At 36.4% G+C, this 26,521-nt stretch overlaps 1 protein-coding gene across 1 annotated transcript in view; it reads right to left on the reverse strand.

The window, feature by feature from the left end:
- LOC109825221 (3-hydroxyisobutyryl-CoA hydrolase-like protein 2, mitochondrial) overlaps positions 1-25,412 on the reverse strand; it is a 27,826-nt gene extending 2,414 nt beyond the window's left edge. The window contains exons 1-9 of the mRNA XM_020392013.1: positions 25,170-25,412; positions 25,011-25,091; positions 24,849-24,917; positions 24,691-24,754; positions 22,512-22,591; positions 10,322-10,405; positions 8,332-8,416; positions 7,287-7,372; positions 7,076-7,197 (exon numbers count right to left, since the gene is read on the reverse strand). Coding sequence (XP_020247602.1) covers positions 7,076-7,197; positions 7,287-7,372; positions 8,332-8,416; positions 10,322-10,405; positions 22,512-22,591; positions 24,691-24,754; positions 24,849-24,917; positions 25,011-25,091; positions 25,170-25,292 — 794 coding nt within the window. The 5' untranslated portion in view covers positions 25,293-25,412. The remainder of the gene's footprint in view (positions 1-7,075; positions 7,198-7,286; positions 7,373-8,331; positions 8,417-10,321; positions 10,406-22,511; positions 22,592-24,690; positions 24,755-24,848; positions 24,918-25,010; positions 25,092-25,169) is intronic.

The following is a 26,521-nucleotide window of genomic DNA, read 5'->3' on the forward strand; positions in this document are numbered from 1 at the left end:
CAACCCCCCCCACCACCACCACCACCACCACCACCCCACCCCCAGCGTATTTTTGTTCTATTATATCAATAAAAAAATACAAGTCCATCCGGAGACCTGGGCGAAGTTCCGGACAAAAAATCTACTTATTTTGATGATATACTACCAGAAAAAAAGTTAGCAAATTTGGCGATATGAATAACTCTTGTTGAAAAAACCATAGATGAAACTGATGTAAGCACATAATATTGTTTGGATATAGGCTTGAAATTTTCTTTGGGTAGTGATGTCCACTGCGACTCTAAGGAAGTGTACCAGGTTGGTTACTGAATAGCAGCTGGAGGTACATACAAGCTCCCAACTGAAAAAAATAACAATAAAAAAATAAAAAAAATAAAAAAAAAACTGAGAGAGTTGGTGCCTAATCCCTCTCTTTTGAACTGAGAAAAAAGATCATATTGNAGTCTGCAAGTTAGTAATATTCTAGCTGCGTGTAGTTTATATTTTTGTATATAAACTCTTAAGCTGCCTGTCTATGTGTACTTATGTGTATGTAAATATAGTATAGGATAGTATTTTATTGTTCAAACCAAAAAAGTTTTCTCCCACCAACCAAACTACATGGTGAGACACCTCAATGAGTGACCCACAGTTCATATATGGATAAACTATCATCCAGTGTAAAAGCTTCAAAGATGTCAACCATGCTTGCACACACACATTAAAAATTGCATGCTTTATCAAAGAGCCATAGATTTTGCAAAATTTAGATGAACCATTAAAACACATAATAGGACACTACATACATTTTGCAATGTGTTTGTCTGTCAAAAGGCAAAACCAATAAGCTACTACTAGAAGTTAATACAACGACCTGGATGTTTCAAAGAATCCTAAAATAACAACCAAAAGCTGCAGTCATGGCAATGTTTTAAATATCGGCCGATAAACCGATATTATCGGCAATTTATCGGTTTTGGGAGTTTCCGCTGTGATAAGTTCGATTCTAAATCGATTATTGTTTGTGGATGTTTATAGCCGATAATGCGGCAATAAAGTGAGTTATCGGCCGATATTGTCGGCCTAAAATTCGAAATTATCGGTCATTAGCTTGAGTTTTAATTTCGGGCAACAAGCACCTATTCAATGCACTTTAAACCCGACCCGACCCAAGTTTTTACTACTGGTTAATGATCCTTGTAGAAAAGATTAGATTTAGTTTCTGCTTTAGAAGAGATTAGATTTAGATTCTGTTTTAGAAAAGATTTGATTTAATTTCTGTTTTCCAGTTTTAGTTAGGATCCCTTATTTGAAGGAATTTTGTTTCCTTATTTGGTGGACTGGAATGCCGGCCACATCTTATATATATTAGGCTGTAAATATTTGATCAATAAGAAAAAAGAAACTCAGTTTTTCTTCATGGTATCAGAGCACATATCTATGCCCTAGCCATTCTTCTTCATTCATCGCTATCTGGTCACCTCCTTCATCTGACAATTCTTGTTCTTTCCCATGACCAAATACGGCATGGCTTCATCTTCCTCAGAAATCACTTCTAGATCCGAGGTCAATTGCCCCGTCCCTGATTTCCCCTTGAATATCATCACAAATCATAAACTCCATGGCCAGAATTATCTCCAATGGTCTCAATCTGTATTCATGTATATTTGCGGCAGAGGAAAGGATGGACATCTCACCGGCGAGCCTGTGGCTCCGGATACTAAAGATCCCAAACATGGAACCTGGAAGACTGATGATCATCTTGTTATGTCTTGGCTGATAAATTCCATGACCACTGAAGTTGAAGAAAACTTTCTGCTTCACAAGACAGCCAAGGACATATGGGAGGCTGCACGTGAAACGTACTCAAGCACAAGAAAACTTTCTGCTTCACAAGACAGCCAAGGACATATGGGAGGCTGCACGTGAAACGTACTCAAGCACAGAAAATACCTCTGAACTGTTTGAGGTTGAAACAAGATTATATGACCTCAAACAAAGAGATATGAGTGTCACACAATATTTTAACATCCTCACACGCTGCTGGTTGCAATTAGATCTGTATGAGGTCTATTCCTGGAAATGTGCTGATGATTCTGCTATGTATAAGCAAATTGTTGAGCAAAAAAGGACTATTCGATTTCTTCTTGGTCTAAACAAGGATCTAGATGAAGTCAGGGGAAGAGTCATGGGAATCAAGCCATTTCTTAATCTTAGAGAGGCCTTTGCAGAAGTTAGAAGAGAGGAAAGTAGAAAGAAATTGATGCTGACAGAAAATAAACCTGCAGTGGAAGGCTCGGCTTTGTTCACCCATAATTCTTCTCAACCCAATAAGTCTGGAAAAGGGCGGCCTTGGTGTGACCATTGCAAGAAACTTGGTCATTTCAAGGCTACTTGCTGGAAACTACATAGCAAACCAACAGATTGGAAGTCATCCCATACTCGGTTTGAGAAAGAAAACCGTGCAAATGTTGCAGTCACCACAGAGAACAGTCCTTTCACCAGAAAGCAGATTGAAGCACTGCAGAAAATGTTGAGTCAAGCGTCGAGTTCTGGACAACCATCTCAAGCACCTGCCGAACCACCCACTAGTCTCCTTGCACACCAAGGTACCTTATCCTATGCCTATATTGTCCAAAATAAATCCTTAAAGCCATGGATAATCGACTCAGGAGCCTCAGATGACATGACTGGAGACATCAACCTACTCAAAAATTATCAACCGTGTACTAGCAGTTCTGGAGTCCGAATGGCTGATGGCTCTTTATCACCAGTGGCAGGAATCGGATCCGTTCAATTAACAAAGGACCTTCTGCTTTCTCCTATCCTTTATGTTCCCAAATTGAACTGTAATTTAATTTCCATCAGCCAACTTACTCGTGACCTCAATTGTGTGACTAAGTTTTATTCTAATCTTTGTGATTTTCAGGTAGTGGATTTGGGGAAGGTGATTGGCAGTGCTGAGATGCATGGTGGCCTATATTTGCTCAAAGAAAATAATTTCCTCGATAGACAAGTTCAATCGTCAAGTTTTGGTCTTACATCAAATTCAGTCAAGTGTGTTTCAAATTCTGTGTCTGTTTCCAATTCAAGTTCAATTGAAAGTCAAAGTCAAGTGTGTTTCAAATTCTGTGTCTGTTTCCAATTCAAGTTCAATTGAAAGTCAAGTTATGTTATGGCATTTTCGCCTTGGTCATCCAAACTTTGGTTATTTAGAGAAGTTGTTTCCACATTTATTCATCAATAAAAGTTCGAATGTCTATCAATGTGAATTTGTCAACTTGCAAAGCATACTAGAAATATATATTCCAGTTTACAATACAAACCTTCACATCCATTCTCTGTCATTCATAGTGATATTTGGGGACCCTCACGTATCAAAAATATTACTAGGGCTAGGTGGTTTATTACATTCATAGATGACCACACAAAAACTACTTGGACCTTTCTCATGAAAGAAAAATCAGAAACATCTACAATATTCCACTCCTTCCACTCCATGATTTCTACCCAATTTCAGAGCAAAATCCAAGTTCTTAAGACTGATAATGCCAGAGATTATTTTAATTCTATTCTTGGCTCTTATCTCTCCAAACATGGTATCATTCACATCAGTTCTTATGTTGACACCCCACAACAAAATGAGGTGGCTGAAAGGAAAAATAGACACTTACTAGAAGTTGCTCATGTCACCATGTTCACCAACAATGTTCCTAAATATTTTTGGAGGGAAGTCATCCTTACTGTCACCTACCTCATCAATAGGATGCCTAACCGAGTCCTGAAATTTCAAACCTCTCGTCAGATACTCCTCAATACCTATCCCAATATCCGCTCTTTTTCTTCTGAACTACCACTCAAAGTGTTTGATTGTTCCTCCTTTGTTCACATTCACCAACATCAACGTACCAAACTTGATCCAAGATCCTTAAGTGTATCTTTATTGGTTATTCCCCCAATCAAAAGGGATACAAGTGTTACTCTCCAATCACTCGAAGAGTATACAACTCCATGGATGTGACATTCTTTGAAAATCGGATACAAGTGTTACTCTCCAATCACTCGAAGAGTATACAACTCCATGGATGTGACATTCTTTGAAAATCAGTCCTATTTTCCCAAATCTGACAACTCGAAGAGTATACAACTCCATGGATGTGACATTCTTTGAAAATCAGTCCTATTTTCCCAAATCTGACAATCAGGGGGACAACTCAAGAGAATATCAGATTTGGGATCTTCTTCGAGACACTAATGATATATCTACTCAACCAAAATCTGTCTGTCATTGAAACTGTCCCGAAAAAACACCAGTCCCTGCTCCTGATACTCCTGAAACAGCCCCACTTGACTCAAATCACTCACAACTTGACACTCACAATCCTGAAATAGTTCCACCCATGTCTATTCATGTTCCTGAAACAACCTCACTTGACTCAAATCAGCCACAACTTGACAATTCTGAACTACGTGTCTATAGAAGGAGAAGACCTACTGAGCATAAACAGGACACCATTCAAACTCAAGATTCTCAATCATTGGAATCGGGTCCTCTTGCATCTGACAATCATAATGGTATGAAATCCTTATCATATGATGCTTTTGCTCCTATGATTGATGACTTGAATCAGCCCATTGCTTACAGGAAAGGGGTTAGGGGGTGCACTAGTCATCCCATTGAGAAATATGTAGCCTATGAAAAATTGCTTCCTCCATACAGAGCTTTTGTTTCAACTATTAACAACGTGCAGGTGCCTAATTCAATACAAGAAGCTCTAAGAATTCCAGCATGGAAGAAGGTAGTGGAAGAGGAGATTCAGACTCTAGAAAGGAACAATACATGGACTCTAGTTAAACTACCACAGGGTAAGAATCCAGTTGGCTGTAAATGGATATTCATAGTGAAATACAAGGCAGCTGGCAGTGTTGAAAGATTCAAAGCTAGACTTGTAGCCAAAGGCTTCACACAATCATATGGGATTGACTACCAGGAGACATTTGCTCCGGTTGCCAAACTCAACACAATTAGAGTTTTACTCTCTCTTGCAGTGAATCAAGATTGGCCTCTATACCAACTTGATGTAAAGAATGTCTTTCTTAATGGAGATCTAGAAGAAGTTTATATGATTATTCCGTCAGGAATGGAAACCAGTTCAAACAGCAGGTTAGTGTGCAAGCTGAAGAAGTCCTTGTATGGTTTGAAGCAGTCTCCACGAGCTTGGTTTGATAGGTTTGCTAAGACAGTGACTGTTGATGGGTATCACCAGTGTCAGGCTGATCACACTTTGTTCATCAAACGCAAACCAGGAGGAAAGATTGTTATTCTCATAGTATATGTTGATGACATCATCCTGACAGGAGATGATTCAGAGGAAATTGTCAATCTCAAAAATATGTTGGCTACAGAGTTTGAAATCAAGGACCTTGGGACCCTAAGGTATTTTCTAGTCAATCTCAAAAATATGTTGGCTACAGAGTTTGAAATCAAGGACCTTGGGACCCTAAGGTATTTTCTAAGCATGGAAGTGACTCGGTCTAAAGAAGGAATTGTCATATCCCAAAGAAAATACATCCTAGATTTACTAAGTGAAACAGGTCTACTTGGAGGTAAACCTGCAGACACACCTATGGATCCTAATAAGAAGTTGAATAGGAGTAAAGACATCAGTCCCGTGAATAAAGGAAGATACCAAAGACTAGTTGGTAAGCTTATCTATCTGTCTCATACTAGACCGGATATTGCATACTTAGTCAGTGTAGTAAGCCAACACATGAATGATCCAAATAAGGACCATATGGAAGCAGTAAATCGAATCTTGAGGTACCTGAAGATGACTCCAGGGCATGGTCTACTATTCAGAAAGTCTGAAAAACGAGAAGTAGAAATATACACTGATGCTAGCTGGGCAGGAGAATTAACAGACAGAAAATCAACTACTGGTTATTGCTCATATGTCTAGGGTAATCTTGTCACATGGAGAAGCAAAAAGCAAGTCGTTGTCTCTCGTAGTAGTGCAGAGTCAGAGTATCGTGCTTTGGCATTGGGAATATGTGAAGGAATGTGGCTTCAAAGGCTTTTAAGAGAACTCAAGGTTCAAACACAGAATGCAGTGAAGATGCTTAGTGATAGCCAAGCTGCTATTAGCATAGCCAAATATCCTGTTCATCATGACAGGACAAAACATATTGAGATCGACAGACACTTCATCTCAGAGAAGATCAACAATGGGATTGTTCAACTCAGTTATGTTTCAACAAGACAGCAGATTGCTGATGTTCTCACCAAAGCACTTCCAAGAGCTATTTTTGATGAATTGAACTCCAAGCTTAGTTTGTATAACATATACAACCCAGCTTGAGGGGGAGTGTAGAAAAGATTAGATTTAGCTTCTGTTTTAGAAGAGATTAGATTTAGATTCTGTTTTAGAAAAGATTTGATTTAATTTCTGTTTTCCAGTTTTAGTTAGGATCCCTTATTTAAAGGAATTCTGTTTCCTTATTTGGTGGACTGGAATGCCAGCCACATCTTATATATATTAGGTTGTAAATATTTGATCAATAAGAAAAAAGAAACTCAGTTTTTCTTCAATCCTAAACATAATTATTTACATTTTGGTATGTCTATATTTCATTAAGTTCGGTTAAATTACATTCTAGAATATTATATTATGTATATCACCATCCGGTAATGTCACTCCGATAAACACTACTTATCCCCAATATATCCCGATATATGCTATCCGATATGGATTTTGACCGTCTGATAAATCCCTGAAAACCAATATTTAAAACCTTGGTCATGGGTCTAGAACGATCTTCAGGCATCAATAGTATAATTGCAAGCATGCTTATCACGTACTCCTCCTATTATACAAAAGTGGACTAGCTAATCTAGGGTAGACAGCAAAAGTAATCCAAGACTTTCACTATAGTTTAGACTTTTGACCGTGAAACTTTTGATATTCAAAGAATCAAAAATGAAGGGCACTACAATTGACCAAATTACAATTCATTTGATATGTTCACTGAACAGAGAAAAGGATGCATGGATCTTGCTGAATTAGCCTAACATGATATTCAAAGCAAATGAAGTTACCTATGAACGATGCTCTTTTTGTCTGGATAAACAATATCACCATATTGTGCAAGAGAAGAGTCTATGACTGAAGGATCATCAGTAACCAACTTGGCAAGCCGTTCATCTATCCAACTAAGTCTCTGTTGAATGAAAATGCTATTGTATCAGCATAATACAAAGTATACTTGAAATGGAATTCCAAAAGAATAGATGGTCAAGAGAAACTAACAGCACTCATTGAATAATGTGTAGCAAGGCCGATTGCCAGCATGTCCACTCCATCAAGCCTTTCACCCGTTAGAGCTAAGTATTCACCTGGAAGAATAGCATTATATGCATAATCTTCATTTCATGAAGGATAAATGAAGAAGGGAAATAAGCAAGTTAGCCAAGCACACGGTTATGTTGAGAACCCAAGCACTACACTTTACGTAAACTATCTACCATTTGAGAACCCAAGCACACAGTAAGCAAGTTAGCCTTAACACCGGCCTTTTTTTATTTTTTGGGTGGCTTTTCACATGAACAAACAAGCTAACATGTGTAAAATGGATGTCCACAGCTTGCTCTCAAATGTCCAATCAATCCAGGGTCTCCTAGAGCAATCAACATGAAAACCTTACTACCTACATAAATTGACTAAGAAGTTGGCAGATCAATTCCCACAACATTGACTAGATATTTTTCAAGAAGTTGAAATATATAATCACTCAACTCATTGACAAACATGTTTGTTTCTAAAGCTCCTGCAAATTCAGTATAAGCCTGCACTCGTGCATGTTTGAATTAACTTCTCTAGTAGAGGAAGAGAGGAAACAATACTGGAGATAAGCAAATCACTTGGAGAACGGAATTTAGGAAACAAACCCTTTCCAACTGTGAATATGATGAATACAACAAACTTGAAGATTACTTCAAATTTAACTGAATTCCAGAATAACCACTTTCAGGTGAAACAAAAATGTAAAGGGCTCCAAGGAAAGAGCGAGCAGTACAGCTAGACAAGTCACCAAGTCCAAGTTCAAAGGGAATACGACACATTTAATCTGACAAAAAAAACCACAGGCTAATTGAAGAGCAAGCACGGATATTTAAACCAGTCTTTTACATGTAGCTACTGATGACAGCTCCCAATCGCCTCGAAGATGTCCATAGACATTCTAAAAGAGCAAGCGAGATGATAAAGATTGGTTTTATCCAATATATCAAATTGCATAAAATCCTTCCAAAAAGTGAAGGACATAATGGAACAAACCTCATACTGAAGGGCTTACCTACATGACCAGTTAAATGTGAAAGGTAAAAGGAAGCTGCAGCATCAGGATGGAAGCCAATATGAACTTCTGGAGTGGAGAAAATCTGAAATTACATAAAAGATGCAAGATACTCAATAATACTCGATTAGCCATATATGCTTTCAAAATAGTGCACCTATGCATAACGAGAGTAAATTAAAATAGTACATGTAAACATAAATATTTTCTGTATAGCAAAGATATTTGGTGAAATGAATTAGTTTGTAGTAAATTTTGGCTGAAAATTGCACTTCCACATGTTAATATACTTAATGGTAGTACTGAACGACAAAGAACACTGCATTCGGATAAGACAATCTTTTCCAGATAAGGTTCTGAAGTAAAGGATAAAAGCTATACGGCCACTGTTATCTTTGTGAGTATTGTTCTCATGTGAAACAAGTGATATACTATTCAATATATGATCAAACAATATATTTAACTGAAAGGGATGGGGAAATGTTAGAAACTATTAGAACTCCCCCAAACCATGAAACAAGTACACCAAAGAATGTTTTTCACGCCATAACCTATAAAGCATTACTAACTATTGAATTATTAATGAAAAAAAGGGAGAGTCGAAAATGATATTCATACGTTCAAGAGTAATACGCCTCGTTTGGTATGCAGGAATCGAGTGGAGTGAGAATGGAATAAAACAAAGAATGGAATGGCATTATTATGAGAATGGAATGGCATTAATGTGAGAATGGAATGCTCATTTCCATTCTCACGTTTGGGTGGAATTAGCGAATGAAGTGGGAATGAGCATATTTGGAAGTTACGTCTTTTTTTTTATTCTCACTTAAGTGGGAATGTTCATTCTCTAACATCTCATTGGGAATGGTCATTCCCACATGGGAAATTACGAGAAGTGAGAATGAGGCTTCTAGTTTCCAAACACATGATGCGTTTGGTACGAAGGACTGCGAAGTGGTAGAATAGGGGTTTACTGCAATGACCTCCACAGTACATGGGTTTTCTACACTTCAACTGTAAAAAAATTAAATTTTTTTGACAACAAGCACTATTAAATCCATGCTCAAAAAAAAACCCCCCCCCCCAACCCCCCAAAAAAAATTTAACAATAGTAATAACGCTTATTGGTTACAACTTTTAATGGAAAAAATATATTTTGGTGGATCCATCCTTTTATATGCACAATGGTGTTTTTAATATATGAGATTATTAAGGGTGTGTTTGATAATCGAGGTGTTTGTTTTTGTTGTGTTTTTTAGAAAAACATCATGCCATGGTGGTTTTTTTTCAAACATGTTTTGAAAACACCATTTATAGTTATTATTTATAAAACGGGGCGCACTGCGCGGCGGCGGCATCCGGTGCGCGGGGCGGCGCGGACGACGATCGTTAGTGCCGGCGGCGACGGCGGCGGATTCTGCGGCGGCCGGCGGTGTGGCCGTGCCGGCGGTATGTGGACGACGGACGACGATCGTCAGCAGGCACGACGCACGAGCGGGCGGGCGGCAGGTGATGCGGTGGCTGTGCGCAGGGGGGCCAGCCTGCCAGGCGGCGACGGCGTTCCTGCGGACGGTGCGCCTGCCAACGGGCGGTATAGCCCAACTGAACGACGGGCGGGAACGGAGCAGGCGGCGCGCACTGCGAGGGCTGCGGCAAGGAAGCGGATCGGCAACGGCGGCGGATGCGGACGACGGACCGGCTCCGGCGGCGGCGCGGCGCGTCGGAAGCGGCGCGCGACTTAGATGAAAAAACGGAATCTCAAAACACCATTTTGGTGTTTTGAGAAAAGTGTGTATTTTTTGGATTTTGTATAAGGTCAAGTCAAAAAAACACCTTAGTTGCCAAACGTATTTTATTGTTTTTTTTTTAAAAACAAAAACAAAAACGCCATGGTTGCCAAACGCTCCCTAAGAAACACGAAGTAACATTGTCTATCAAAGTTAGTAAGAGATCATGATGATGTTCTCTCACGCAATTATATAATCCATACAGTTTTGTCGGTCGCAATGCGGAATGTCCCAGGAATCGAAACTCCTGCACCTCCCCCCATGGTAATTCCATCTAGAATAGCCACCTGCATGAAACAACAGAGCAAACTAATAAGAAAGCAGCATAATGGGCAAACAATCTAGATTACTGCAAATAATCAACAATAAGCTTCAAATACAAACTGTCTTGACAAGATGGTAACAAATTTTAATAGCTAAATACAATGGTGACAGAAAAAGTAATCAAGAGTAAAAAAAACTAGTAATGACCACTATAATACTTATTTTACAAAAGATGTGACCATAACGTCAGGGGCATTTTTAACTTAGTAGAATGTCACTTGATAAAGATAAAACTACAATACAAACATATGCTTTCAGAAACAGTTTATTGGTCAACTAGGATTATCTTTTCTTGCTAGGAGGCTTGAGCATCCTAAATGGCAAGAGCTTTGATGCTTTAGTGCTAAACAACATCACTTCAGTTTTGAAGTGGGTGAGATTGAAGATATAGAATACACATAGGAGTCTTATTCTGTAACAATTGATTGTCAGCAATGTACAGGTTATTAGGTTTAGATTTCACTAATTGTTTAAATCCTTTGGATCTATTTTAGGTTAATTTTTTCTTATCTTTAAATAGGATGATAATATGTTATTACCTTGTGAATAAATCTAGATATTTACAGTGGTTTGAGTTGAAAGGAAAAGAGATCGAGAATGAAATTCGGGTGAAAATAGAGAAGTGGTTTGAGTTCTAGATATTTACTAATTACAATGGCAGGGTTTAAGTTCGAGTTTGAACCTGCATGCAAAAGTTTTCAGGTACAGACAATCTCCAAACTGATCGTGTGCTCCTTTAATCACTCATGTGGGAGCATAACCAAAATGGCATTAATCATCATTTACCCACATTGCGTCTGCATAAGGCCAATTCATGGCCACATACATTTATATGGTCATTATGTGGCCCCATTAACCTTGGTTTAGTACACTGAAGGAAACTGAATACGTGCTCCTTTAATCACCCTTGTGGGTGTATAATCTAAATGGCTTGATTACATCTTTCAGGTACTTTTTTGACTGCGTAGACCAATTTTGGGACGTATAGTTTATATGCTCACTTACGTGGCCCCATAAACATTATTTTAGAACATTGAACTGGCCATATAAGGCCATTTCTGGACCATATACATTTATATGGTCACTTATGTGGCCCCATAAACCTTGTTTTATGACAATGAAAGGAAATATCTACTAGGAAATGTGGTCGTTTGACGAAAATGGTGGAGACACATGTTCGCAATAGAATGAGAATGGAGTCACATCATATCAAATAATTAAAAGAATAGAGATAAAAAAGTCAAGATGATAGGAACAACCCCCGCAAACGATATGGTCTCTAAATATCCTTTACTGCTGATATATTTTGGGTGATATATCCCCAATATGGCCGTTATATCATTTTATATGGATTGTCACAAAACCTGTAATAATTCTAAGTTTTCTTTAGATAGATATATATAAGAAAAAAATGTAGGGGTTTAATGTAAATTTTTATTAGAGGGTTTTAATAGCAAAAAGGGTCTTTATAAATACCCCAAAACCCTACCCAACTCATTAATTCCGTCAGCCGCTTCTCCTCTTTCCTGTCTTTGTTCCGCCTCTCACAAAAAAAAGAAAAAAATACCAGACAACAACTTCAGAGGGCAGTGGGGCGTACCTGGGAGGAAACAAATCAAGGTTCACTTTTATCTAATCCTCATCTTAGCATCACTAATTAGTATTACCAACATGCTTACACGATGCATAAGAGGAGCAATCTTAATTGATCTTTTTTTGTCTCTTTGTGTAGATCAGTCATGATCCAACCTAGTTTTTAATAATAATAATAATTCTTTTGTTATGTACGTAATCACCAACCTGAGACCTAGATATTCGACCTCACTTCCCCAACTTCAACTTTTAGATTTTTATAGATGATGCCACCAACCTGAGACCTAGATATTCGACCTCACTTCCCCAACTTCAACTTTTAGATTTTTATAGATGATGCTGACAATGATACTCCTCTTTAACAGACCTCACTTCCCCAACTTCAACTTTTAGATTTTTATAGATGATGCTGACAATGATACTCCTCTTTAACAAGAATTATGAAATAAATATTAATCATGCATTTAATTTCCTTGGTTGAAGGCATTCTGATGTGTAATTATTTAAATAGAAGAAAAAATAAATAAATAAAAAAAATAAAGGTATAGTTATAAGTTGGTAGGCTATGAGTCGAGGGCATATAATAGTAAAGATTATTGTTTATACTTATTCTTTAGCGGTTTCGAGTGGCACCGAGGAGGCATCGTGAGTGGTATTTCGGTTGTCTTTCGGGTTTGGGGTAAGTGATGAATTTGTACATTATTCGCTGCGTATTTGTCATATAAAATTATATTAACTATGTGTAAGTTTGTTCTGATGGAATATATTCGTTTGTATGGTTGCTCGCATACTAATTGTTGATTGGATTAATACACGTGGTTATTTAGTATAAGTCTATGCTTATTTTCTTTGCCAATTGTTATTATTGTCTTTGTCAATTGTTATATCTTTTTATATAGTAGTAGGTTGAAATGCATATGGGGTTGATTGATTTCACTATTGGTTGGCCTTTGGCCTTTTTGTATAACGTATTTAGTTTTACGGACTTCGTTTAATTTTCTTAAAGCATATGCATCTCAGGTCAATATACCGATATATGTCGGATGTAAGCAAGTTATTAAAACAGGGCTCAATATGCCTCTATGAGGTTTCTATTTTAGCGCTAAGAGCCCAAGTTTGGGTCTCATCGTCCTGACCATCGGCTATATAATAGTGGGGTTTGCCAAGTCGATCGGAGTATCGAAGTGTTGATCACATTGAGACGTGACCTGCTTATTTCCATTGCATGTATATATTTTGAAAATGTTGTATTATAATTTTTTACTATTTTAGTATTTTGTTTATCAAGTCAATTTAAAAAAAAAAAAAACAGTGTCTAATGTATGAATTTATCCACTTATTGAGTTGTGAACTCATTGTGTTGTTTTCATTCTTTTCAGAGACTCGGGATTAGGTGGAATTGATGATTTGTCTAATTCTTTGAACGGAGCAAGGAATATAATTCGAGATTGTTATTGTTTTCTAGGTGAAGGTTAAATAAAGTCCTTGATGTTTAGTTGATAAATTGAGAGTTTTGTAATATTGAGATTCTCTCCTTTAGGTCGAGTTTTATTTCAAGTTGATGAATATTTATTTTTATTAAGATTATTGGAGTAGTGTTGACTTTTGGGATTATAGAGAATATTTATTGTTAGTTTTAGCTCGATGAAGAGTTTTATTGGAGTAGTGTTGACTTTTGGGATTATAGAGAATATTTATTGTTAGTTTTAGCTCGATGAAGAGTTTATTTTGATGGTCTTTTAATGAATGCATTATAGAGAATATTTATTGTTAGTTTTAGCTCGATGAAGAGTTTATTTTGATGGTCTTTTAATGAATGCATATTTTGGAGGATTTTTTCACAGTTTTAGTCCGGCTCTAATATTTCTTTTAGGTTCGGAATTTGAGGTCGTGACAGATTGGTATCAGAGCCTAGGTTGATGGTCCTAGTTAGAGTTAGAGGAAATAATAATGATGATGGAATATGATAATTTATTTTTGAAGTGTGGTCGAGGACAATATGAATGTTATCAGATCAACTTTCGGGTATAGAAGTATATAAGTTTAGAACCATGGATCCCATAATTTCTTTACTTTTGTTTTCTTAAAGGTAAAAGGCTTAGTCTGGGTAGTTTAAGGCATGTCCAATGTACGTGTTTCATGAAAATATTATTTGATTACTTATGCTTGTAATGAATATGATATGAATTGATTTAATAAAAATTAATATGATGAAAATTTTTGTACTAAACATATTTATCTTGGTAATATTAGATTGAGATAAGTCGTGGCAAGAGAGGTTCTAGTGTTGCAACGAGGCGCTCTTCTCCTAGACTTGAGGCTAATGCAGATGTTACGCTTCCTTCAAGTATACCCCAATCGAGTAAGCGTCCCCGGACTAGGGTTGGTGGAAATGATGATACAGGTCAACAAAAATTGAGATCCCTAATGTTACAAATGAGGCTCATGATGGGATTGTCAGGGGAAGATTAGGACCCCGAACTCGTGGGGGTATGGCTACCCGTACTGCTAGGACTGCGAGAGGGATTACTAGAGCTTAGTGGGGTGTTGAAGGACCCGCTATTTTATTGAAATGCAGAGTGGTTTTATGGAGAGGCAAATGGAGATCTTTAAAAAGCAATCAGAGGCAACTGAGAAGCTGAGTGAAGCACTAAATATACAAAAGAAGACTAAACCTATTGGCAGTGATTTTGAAAAGTTCAAGAAGATGTTTCCACCATCTTTTCAGGGAGGTTCTGATCTAACAGTGGTACAGGAATGGCTGAAGAAAATGGAGAAGTACTTTAGAGCTTTGAGGTGTTCAAAGGAACAAAAAGTTCTTTATGATACCTTAATGTTAGAGGGAGATGCAGAGATTTGGTGGGAAACTAAGAAGGCCAATTTATCACTTGAGGGGAAGGATATTCCTAGGAACATATTTGTTAAATTATTTAAGGAGAAATATTTTTCCTTGTATGTTCGATCTCGCAAGAAGAGGGAGCTTATGAAATTGCAGCAGGATGATATGACAGTGGAAGAATATGAAGCTAAGTTTAATGAGTTATCTCGATATGCACCTGACTAGTCGCAGAAGAATTTGATAAGATAGAGATGTTTGAGAATGGACTGAGGCCAGAAATTCATCAGAATGTTACAGTAGTCATGTCAAAGACTTTTGAGGAGGCAGTAGAGCAAGCAAAAAAGGCTGAAAAAGCAAGTAAGGGAGAAAAGATTGCAGATGAACCAAACAAAAGATGGGACCAGAAGAAGAAGAGCAGTGATGAGAATAATCAGAAAGATAAGTTAGTTTTTAAGCCTTTTAAGAAGCCAGCATTTCGAGGGTCAGGAGCTCCAGTACAAAGATCGAGCCAGTTTGTGCAGAGAACAGGTCTTCCTATTTAGAGGCATAATGGACAATGTTATAGATGTGATAATAATCACGAAGGCCGTTATTGTCCTTTATTTCGAGGCTGCTATGAGTGTGGCAGGCAGGGATATATTGCGAAGGACTATCCTATAAAAAAGGGACCCAAGACTGATGATCAGAAAGCGAAGCCTATACCTGGTGATGGTCAGAAATCTAAGACACGAGAGAGTATTTGCTTTGACGAAGCAGGATGCTCTCGCATCTAACTCTGTTGTTGCAGGTGAACTCATTATTTCCTCTCAGCTCGCACATGTATTGTTTGATTCTGGTTCTTCTCATTTATTTATATCTCATAGCTTTGCTAGTAAGTTGGATAGAACTCCAGAATTTTTAGAATCTGAGCTATCAGTTTCCACTCCATCCGATGATTGTATGATCACTAATCACATATTTAAGGGATGTGAGGTCATAGTGGGAGATTAAACTTTACTTACGAGTCTTGTGTTACTTGATATTCATGATTTTGATGTCATTCTTGGTATGGATTGGCTTTCTACTTATCATGTATCTCTAGATTGTTTTCAGAAGCGAGTTTCATTCAGAATTCCTGGGGAGTCCGGGTTTTGTTTCGAGGGATCGGGTGTTAGTGTACCTTCATGTGTTATTTCAGCTATGCGAGCTTGTAGACTTCTAAGAAAGGGTTATCAGGGTTATCTTGCTAGTGTAGTTTGTACCAAGAAGAAGGAAGTCATTTTGGATGAAATTCTAATTGTTCAAGAATACCCTAAGGTTTTTCCTGAAGACTTGCCAGGGCTACCACCTGACATGAAGATTGAGTTCGCTATTGATTTAATTCTAGGAACAGGACCAATCTCAAAAGCACATTATCGAATGGCACCAGTAGAGGAGTTAAAGACTCCATTGTAGGAGTTGTTAGATAAGGGCTTTATCAGGTCGAGTGTATCTCCTTGGGGTGCTCCAGTACTTTTTGTGAAGAAAAAAGATGGGAGTATGAGACTTTGTATAGATTACCGAGAATTGAATAGGGTGACTGTGAAGAACAAATATCATTTGCCTCGAATTGATGATTTATTTGATCAGTTGAAGGGCGCCCAGGTGTTCTCAAAGATTGATCTTCGATCTGATTATCACCAGCTCAAGATTAAGCCTGAAGATGTGTCGAAGACTGCATTTAGAACAAGATATGGACACTATAAATTCTTGGTGATGCCATTTGGATTGACAAATGCTCCAGGTGTTTTTATGGACTTGATGAATAGAGTATTCAGGTCTTATCTTGACCAGTTTGTAGTTTTTATTGATGATATTTTGGTCTACTCTAGAAGCCGTGAGGAACATGAAGAACACTTAAGAACTATTTTGCAATTACTCGTGAAACACAAATTGTATGCAAAGTTAAAGAAGTGTGAATTCTGGTTAGAGAATGTCTCATTTTTGGGGCATGTTATTTCTAAAGAAGGGGTCTTGATTGATCCTTCAAAGATAGGCAATTGTTGATTGGAAGAGACCTAGCACCGTGACCGAGATACGAAGCTTCCTAGGATTGGCTGGTTACTATAGAAGATTTATTGAGGGATTTTCCCGCATCGCAGCACCTTTAACTCGATTGACTCAGAAAGGGGTCAAGTTTTAGTGGACAGAGAAGTGTGAACAGAACTACCAGGAGTTGAAGGATCGATTAGTGTCTGCACCTATACTCACGATCCCTTCTGGATCAGGTGGATTTTTGCTACAGTGATGCTTCTCATATTGGTCTTGGTTGTGTTCTTATACAGAATGGGAAAATAGTAGCATATGCATCCAGATAACTTAAACCTTATGAAAAGAACTACCCAACACATGATTTGGAGTTAGCTGCTGTTATCTTTGCATTGAAGATTTGGTAACACTATTTGTACGGGGAGACTTGTGACATCTACACAGATCATAAGAGCCTTAAATACATTTTTACACTTAAGGAGTTAAATATGAGGCAAAGACGATGGTTGGAGTTAATGAAAGATTATGACCTTAATATTCATTATCATCCTGGTAAGGCGAATGCGGTAGCTGATGCTTTGAGTAGGAAGTCCAATGCTAGTATTGCCACTTTGATCACAAGTCAGAAGCATATGCTGGAGGACTTGAGAAGACTTGATATTGATATTCGACTTCGAGGATCTGGAGTGATGTTTGCTCATCTTAAAATTCAGTCTGCTTTGATTGACAGGCTTGTGGCTGCACAAAATGATGATCCGGTTTTTGTAAAAATTAAAGCAGATGTAGAACAGGGACTTCAACATGATTTTGTAGTTCATGATGAAACTTTGAGATTTAAAAACCGCTTATGTGTACCTAATAATCTGGAATTAAAGAAAGAAGTCCTAGAGGAGGCGCACTGTTCGGCGTATACAGTTCATCCCGGATCTACAAAGATGTATAGAGATTTGCGAGAAATATTTTGGTGGAATGACATGAAGCGGGATATTGCAGAATTTGTGTCTAAGTGCTTGGTGTGCCAACAGGTCAAGATTGAACATCAGAAGCCTAGCGGACTACTTCAGCCTCTTCCAATTCCTGCGTGGAAGTGGGAGGAGGTAACAATGGATTTTGTGACCGGTTTTCCTAGGAGTCAGAGTGGTAATGACACTATATGGGTGATTGTTGGCCGGCTTACTAAATCAGCTCATTTCTTGCCTTGTAAAATCACACATTCTCTTGAGAAACTTGCTGAATAATATGTTAAGGAGATTGTGAGATTGCATGGGATATCGGTGACTATTATATCAAATAGAGATTCGAGATTTCGTTCTAGATTTTGGCAAGGTCTGAATAATGCTCTGGGAACACAATTGGGTTTTAGCACATCTTATCATCCACATACGGACGGGCAATCGGAGAGGACTATTCAGACATTGGAGGATATGCTTCGTGCTTGTGTTTTGGATTTGAAGGATAGCTGGAAAAAACATTTACCTTTGGTGGAGTTAACATATAACAATAGCTATCACTCTAGTATTGATATGTCCCCTTACAAAGCACTGTAAGGTAGGAGAAGTAGATCACCTATTTGTTGGGATCAGGTAGGAGAAAGAAGGCTGCTCGGTCCTGAGATAGTACAGATTACTACTGAGAAGATTCAATAGATACGTGAGAGGCTTCGTATAGCTCAAAGCAGGCAGAAGAGCTATGCCGATAATAGAAGAAGAAAGTTAAAGTTTGAAGTCGGCGATCATATTTTCCTTAAGAGTATCACCTACTAAGGGAGTGATGAGATTTGGAAGAAAGGGCAAGTTGAGTCCGAGATATATTGGACCTTTTGAGATTTTGGAGAATGTTGGAGTTGTAGCATACAAAATTGCATTGCCTCTAGAGTTGGCTAAAATTCATAATGTTTTCCATGCATCAATGTTGAGGAAATGTGTATTTGATCCGAGTCATGTATTGAATTATGAGCCTCTTGGGATCAGAGAAGATTTGACATATTCAGAGTATCCAGTTAAAATTTTGGACCGAAAGGAGCAAGCTTTAAGGTCAAGAATTGTTAAGCTAGTGAAGGTTTTATGGAAAAATCATTCAGCTGAGAAAACTACCTGGGAGCATGAAGATGAGATAAAGAAAAAATATCCTAATTTATTTGAAGACTCAGGTATGTCCAAGTTTTGAGGACAAAACTTCTGTTAAGAGGGAAAATATCCTAATTTATTTGAAGACTCAGGTATGTCCAAGTTTTGAGGACAAAACTTCTGTTAAGAGGGGTAGTATGTAATAATTCTAAGTTCAGGTATGTCCAAGTTTTGAGGACAAAACTTCTGTTAAGAGGGGTAGTATGTAATAATTCTAAGTTTTCTTTAGATAGATATATATAAGAAAAAAATGTAGGGGTTTTAATGTAAATTTTTATTAGAGGGTTTTAATAGCAAAAATGGCCTTTATAAATACCCTAAAACCCTACCCAACTCTTTAATTCCGTCAGCCGCTTCTCCTCTTTCCCGTCTCTGTTCTACCTCTCACAAAAAAAAGAAAAAAAAAACAGACAACAACTTCAGAGGGCAGTGGGGCGTACCTGAGAAGAAACAAATCAAGGTTCACTTTTATCTAATCCTCATCTTAGCATCACTAATTAGCATTACCAACATGCTTACACGATGCATAAGAGGAGCAATCTTAATTGACCTTTTTTTTTGTCTCTTTGTGTAGATAAGTCATGATCCAACCTAGTTTTTAATAATAATAATAATAATAATTCTTTTGTTATGTACGTAATACACCAACCTGAGACCTAGATATTCGACCTCACTTCCCCAACTTCAACTTTTAGATTTTTATAGATGATGCTGACAATGATACTCCTCTTTAACTAGTATTATGAAATAAATATTAATCATGCATTTAATTTCCTTGGTTGAAGGCATTCTGATGTGTAATTATTTAGATAGAAGAAAAAACAAATAAATAAATAAATAAAGGTATAGTTATAAGTTGGTAGGCTATGAGTCGAGGGCATATAATAGTATTGATTATTGTTTTATTGTTTATACTTATTCTTTAGGGGTTCCGAGTGGCACCGAGGAGGCATCGTGAGTAGTATTTCGGTTGTCTTTCGGGTTTGGGGTAAGTGGTGAATTTGTACATTATTCGCTGCGTATTTTTCATATAAAATTATATTAACTGTGTAAGTTTGTTCTGATGGAATATATTCGTTTGTATGGTTGCTCGCATACTAATTGTTGATTGGATTAATGCACGTGGTTATTTGGTATAAGCCTATGCTTATTTTCTTTGTCAATTGTTATTATTGTCTTTGTCAATTGTTATGTCTTTTCATATAGTAGTAGGTTGAGATGCGTATGGGGTTGATTGATTTCATTATTAGTTGGCCTTTGGCCTTTTTGTATAACGTATTTAGTTTTATGGACTTCGTTTAATTTTCTTAAAGCATATGCATCTCAGGTCAATATACCGGTATATGTCGGATCTAAACAAGTTATTAAAACAGGGCTCAATGTGCCTCTATGAGGTTTCTATTTTAGCACTAAGAGCCCAAGTTTGGGTCTTATCGTCCCGACCACGAGCTATATAATAGTGGGGTTTGCCAAGTCAACCAAAGTATCAAAGTGTTGACCATATTAAAACGTGATCTGCTTATATCCATTGCATGTATATATTTTGAAAATGTTGCATTATAATTTTTTACTATTTTAGTATTTCGTTTATCAAGTCAATTTATTTTTTTCTGTTTTGCAAAACCAGTGTCTAATGTATGAATTTATCCACTTATTAAGTTGTGAACTCATTGTGTTGTTTTTATTCTTTTCAGATACTCGGGATTAGGTGGAATTGAGGATTTGTCTAATTCTTTGAACGGAGCAAGGAATATAATTCGAGATTGTTATTGTTTTCTAGGTGAAGGTTAAATAAAATCCTTGATGTTTAGTTGATAAATTGAGAGTTTTGTAATAATGAGATTCTCTCATTTAGGTCGAGTTTTATTTCAAGTTGAGAAATATTTATTTTTATCAAGTTTATTGGAGTAGTGTTGACTTTTGGGATTATAGAGAATATTTATTGTTAGTTTTAGCTCGATGAAGAGTTTATTTTGATGGTCTTTTAATGAATGCGTATTTTGGAGGATTTTTTTCACAGGTTTAGTCTGGCTCCAATATTCCTTTTAGGTTCGGAATTTGGGGTCGTGACAAAACCACATACCTAAGTTCGGCAATTTTTGGGTGAGATACCATGATTTTTATATCAAATGACATTTTGGCCTCAAAAAATCAGAGAAATGTTGCAACATTAATTTTACTTTTGTTTGTTTTACGAGGTTGATTAGTGATTCTAAATATATATTATTTACATTTTTTATGATTTAGATTTCATTAAGTACGTTGAGATTACATTTTAGTGCGTTATACTGTACATACAAACATTCATTATGGCATTCCGGTGTTTACCGCATATCCCCGATATTTCCCTGATATCTGCAATCCGATATGAATTATGGCCATCAGATATTTCTCTGATATCCGATATTTAAAATGTTTTGGTGTGCTATCTTTTGGCTTGAATTGTTCTGTACGTGGATACAAATTATTATATGAAAGGTCATTCATAAGCATATATGAGCATAATTGACATGAACATGATTGTGTTTTGTGAGATATATGGATTCAATTATGCACAGTGTATACTAAACGTGATTATCAGAAATTGTTGTTTATTACACACTTTGCTCACACTCCTCGTTTAAACAAGAATGCATTGGAATGAATTTTGTAAATGATCACTATAATTAGTCAAAATCCTGTGATCTACTTCAGATCCTTAGGGTGTGATTAATTATGCATCTTTAACTAATCTCACGCATAAGGATCAATGATCATATTCTCAGACTACTAGAAAAAAAAAATAATAATAATAATAATAGTAAAGTGAAATAACAACTTACAATATACACGAGAACTAAGAAGGTGAGTGCTTTAGATCAAACAAACTATTCAATGGCTGTACAGCTCATGGTCAAGCATATACACTTTCAATCATATCATAAGTGAATATCATAAGCGAATACAGTGCCAGACCTGTAGAATTGGGAGGATGGACCCAAGAGTAATAATATGTGGATAAATAAACTCAAAACAAATATTTCACTTTTTATAATATTTTCACACAACTATCTCACATGCAATCCACACATTTTTTATCTCTCACTTAGCACTCACGGAGCACTCATAGGACACTTTATTTTCACCAACTCACATCTCTTAATATTCTCTCATATTTAGCACGAGAGCATACCTACCACTAGAGGGTTGCTTTCTCTTTTATAGGTGTAGCAAGTCGGTGCTTTAACTGACTAAACTAAGTCGGTAATGAATCCCCTTCACCAAGTAACCGAATCGCTTACGTCAAGAGGTTATGTACCGAATTAGAGTAAGTCGTTATGATTGAGAGAAGATTAAAAATTAAGGTCGGTATAAACTCCGACTTATTGTGCCGACTTAGAATGTCTGTGTTGATCTTTACCAAGACCTAGCTCGGTAAGTTGAGAGGCCTGGTAAAAATACTAAAGCAAGAAACTAACATAGGAAATAGTGAAGAGCAGATGCTTTAAATGTAGTATAACTCACATGTGGCTTCAAGTATGTGCCCAAAATGTAAATAAACGAGTACACTTCCTTAAAGAAATCCTTGCACTCCTTCAATTTTCCTGCATAAATTACAACATAGGAGGTACTTCATGCAAACTGATTGATAGACTAAAAAAATGCACATACAAACAAATGATTTGAATATGATCAATTACATCAAACTATGTCCTGAGGTTACCTGAAGGGATCAAAATCATAAATAACCATTCAAATGTTTAACCATCAATTTGTTGAACTGTACATAAATAAGTAAATTGATAGGCCAAAAGCATAGAAGAAAATTTGCAAACCGCATTTGAATATACATAATATTATCAAAAACATAATCCTATATAATCATTCAATGTTTAACTGTCAATTTCTAGCACAACTATACATCAATAAGTAAATTAATAAGCCAAGTGGGAAAAAGACTTCCAGAGAAAAAAAAACTTTCCAAACCACATTTGAAGCAGGGAACACATCTGATATCCATAAGAAGATCATCAAAACTATTGCAACAAGATATGACTTTAATGCCAATTTTTTGTTGTAAGTTTCTTAGTATATGAAATTGAATCGAATTCCCTTTAATTGTTATTATGTTGTTCTTCTCTAAGAATTAACACCACTTTATCTTAGAAATAACATCTTCAATGGAAGACCTCCCTACATAAGACCAATACAATTTTAAAAATGTGTTTATTGTTTTTTAAACATGCCATCAGCTATTCACTCATAAAATCTCATTATACAGCATATTACCATGTTAGAATGACATGATTCCACGATTTCATGTTCAGCTTCAAATGCATCTGCTATTATTACATATAGATACCATTTCTCTGAATCTCTGTTCATTAGGCAATTCTAGCATATGTTTGTAGAATAGTTTAAATATGAAACCTTCATATCCAAGACAATAAAAAAATGAAAATGAATATATGGTATCCTAAACCTCTCCCAGCTTTCATTTCTTAATTCACTGACTCCAATTTCAAAAACTATAGGTCGTAAATTGGAATGATTGCTTTGACTCTACCTCAAATGCTCGTTTAGGATCTTATTTAAACAATTTATCACAAGATCCTTTAACTTTATTCTTTTTCGTTTCATTGGACTCTTACATCATATTCTTTTCACCAAACACAATATAGGTTTTTGGTCCTATTTTTCTCACCTTAGCTAGCTTACATGTGTCTTCTCCACTTCCGTAACTTCTACTTCACATACAAATCATAAGCTTCACATGTATCCTCACCAATTGCTTTTCTTTAACTTTCTTCTTTGGTAAGTTAATTCATTTTCAAAAATATCATCTTCCTTTACTTTAGTCAATTTTTAGATAAAACCATGTTAGATTATAGTAAGGATGCTTAGATTAATGTCTTCTTGAATGTTAGATCTTTGCAATATAAAATCAAAGTACTCTTTAAAATGATATGCAGGCAATGAGAATAGTCTGTTTTGAATAATGAATTATGAAAATCCAGTCTGAATGAAGTCTAGTAATTTGTTTTCTTTCGGCAATTTTGGTTTGTATTATGCCCCTAGGAATAAATGAAACTCGAACGGAAAACTTATCAGCTGCAGTTATAATCCTTCATAGTGCGCGCAGTTTTATTTCTTTGTTATTTTGATCATGGATCTAATACACATATGTAGAGTATGTTTCTCTATGTACCAACAAGATTTATGGTCCTGTCGCAACTCTCTATTCTCAGTTTTTAGTAAGACAACATGATGACTATGTTGATGCAAAGATCTGTCATTACTGACGCATGAAATATCACAAGGCCAAAATAATCAAAAGAAATTTTTAAAGGTAATACGACAATATAGAAACATCCAACATCGCCTAAGACTGGTATATCTAAAATCCTCTTGATACTTAAGTAAATAAACACAATTTTATAATTAAAAAAACCAGCAGGTCAACTTCCTTATGTGCAGTATTCATATGTCTCTAAATACAGGTATATTTAAAATCTCCAGATGCTCAATGGCAGAAACTCAAACAAGAGTTGGCTTTCTCCAAACCATCCTCCATTGGTTTGCAAAAACATGTGCAATACAATATGAATAGCAGACAACTATAACAGACAAAAACAATGTTACCTTTAGACCGAAAATAGCGTCCATGTTAGGTTAAGATACAAGGGAAACAAAGCAAACCAACCTTGATTGATCAAATGGTAGAGACCGACCACATCTCCACCTGCACAGAACGCTCTGCCACTGCCCTTCATAAGTTTAAAGGCTAAAAAAAGTTAGCTCTCTTCAAAATGCTCAAACATACGGTCCAATTACTGACATGGTACCAAATTGAAATTATACCTTCATCATAACAAACCCAATGTCGGAGTTGTCCTCCCATGACTCGTACAACTTCTTCAGGCGAATCGCCTGAAATCGTCATAAAGATGTCGATTTGAGAAATAGGGTCAACTAGACAAATAATCAAACACCTTATCGGCATCAAAGAAAAACAAACAATACCATGTTGGTCGTGAGAGCGTTGAGGGAAGATGGTCTGTTGAGGATCGTGGCACGGGCGCTGGCTTTGCCTTCAACCAGAACCTGGATCCATCAAATAAGTAAATAAATAAAATAAATTGAAGAGAGAAATGGAATTGGAAAGAGAAGTGAGAGACTGACTTGGTTCTGGAGATCATCGTCTTGGTCGGCGATCGGAGCGGCCGAGAAGCTCCAGTGGTGAGAGAGAAGGCCGAGCGTTTGGCGAGATCGCCTCAATAAAGACGATGCCTGTAGGCTCTGCATTTCTCTCTCTCTCTCTCTCGATCGACCTTGAAATTGTCTCTTTCAAGTTCTCTTTCAAGTTTTTACCTTTGGCTGCTGCTCGAGTGTGATAGGGTTTTGAAATGGAAGTGAGAGCCCGAATTGCGTTGACTGATGGGGGATCCACATAAATGCATTCCGGACCAAACGATCCAATCGAATCCGATAGCAAAGTTTTTGTATCTGTATTTGTTAATTCGAATGTGTACTCTAATGTTCATGTATTTAGTTTTTCGAATTCGAACTCGAATACTTGGTATTTGATAAACTAAATACGAATACTCACGAATATTTATCGAATATCAAAGTATATTTATTCCGCTAAAGAATTTAATTTTCAAGTAGTATTAAAATTAATAAATAAAAAGTATTCCTTTATAATATATGATGTGTATATATTTCAATTAAAATTTAATTAGAAAATAGATTTAAGATTAGTTAAGTCTCAAAATCTGTATATAAAACTTAAGTAGAAACTGTAAATGGGTTAAAAATACGACATCATATATGCAATAATACAAATAATAACATGTGATCAATTTTAAAGGAATATTTAATAGACAAACGAATCGAATATACATCTGGTCAAATTCTAATCGTTAGCAAACTTGAATACTAAAAAATATTTGTTTAGTGTTAAATGAACTACCGAATCGAATATGACTGAATAGTTATTCGAACACTTATCAAACTATTTGTTAATTATTTGGCTCATTTCCACCCCTACAAAAAACGGTACTTCACTGCGTATGTTTATGGCTAAATTTCAGAATTGCCCCTTAACTTTAAACCGTTATGAGCTAGACCCCCATTAGTTTCAAAACATCAGAAACACCTCTTAAGACTAGGGGCTATCAGAAAACTCACTTTAACTTAAGACTTAATAATAATAATAATAATAATAAAACTATCATGACAACATCAACTGTATTTTCACATGGTTGGGTAAAATTATGTTGTGGGGTATTTTTTTTCTATTGAATATCGTGATTCATGATTTCAGAGGGTTTCTAAAAAAATCTTGAAGTTAAGGGGCTTTTCTATCAACCCCTAAATTTAAGTGGGATTCTCTGATATTTTGAAAGCTATGTGGGGTATCCGGTAGCCGTCCATTTATTTATTTATTTTAAATTTTAACTATTATTGTTGTCGTTGTCCTTATTGTAGAAGTTGAGAACTTGGGATACTATAGTGAACCACAACCTGGGTTC

This window comes from Asparagus officinalis, chromosome 10, assembly GCF_001876935.1.
Source record: "Asparagus officinalis chromosome 10, Aspof.V1, whole genome shotgun sequence".
Lineage (NCBI taxonomy): Eukaryota > Viridiplantae > Streptophyta > Magnoliopsida > Asparagales > Asparagaceae > Asparagus > Asparagus officinalis.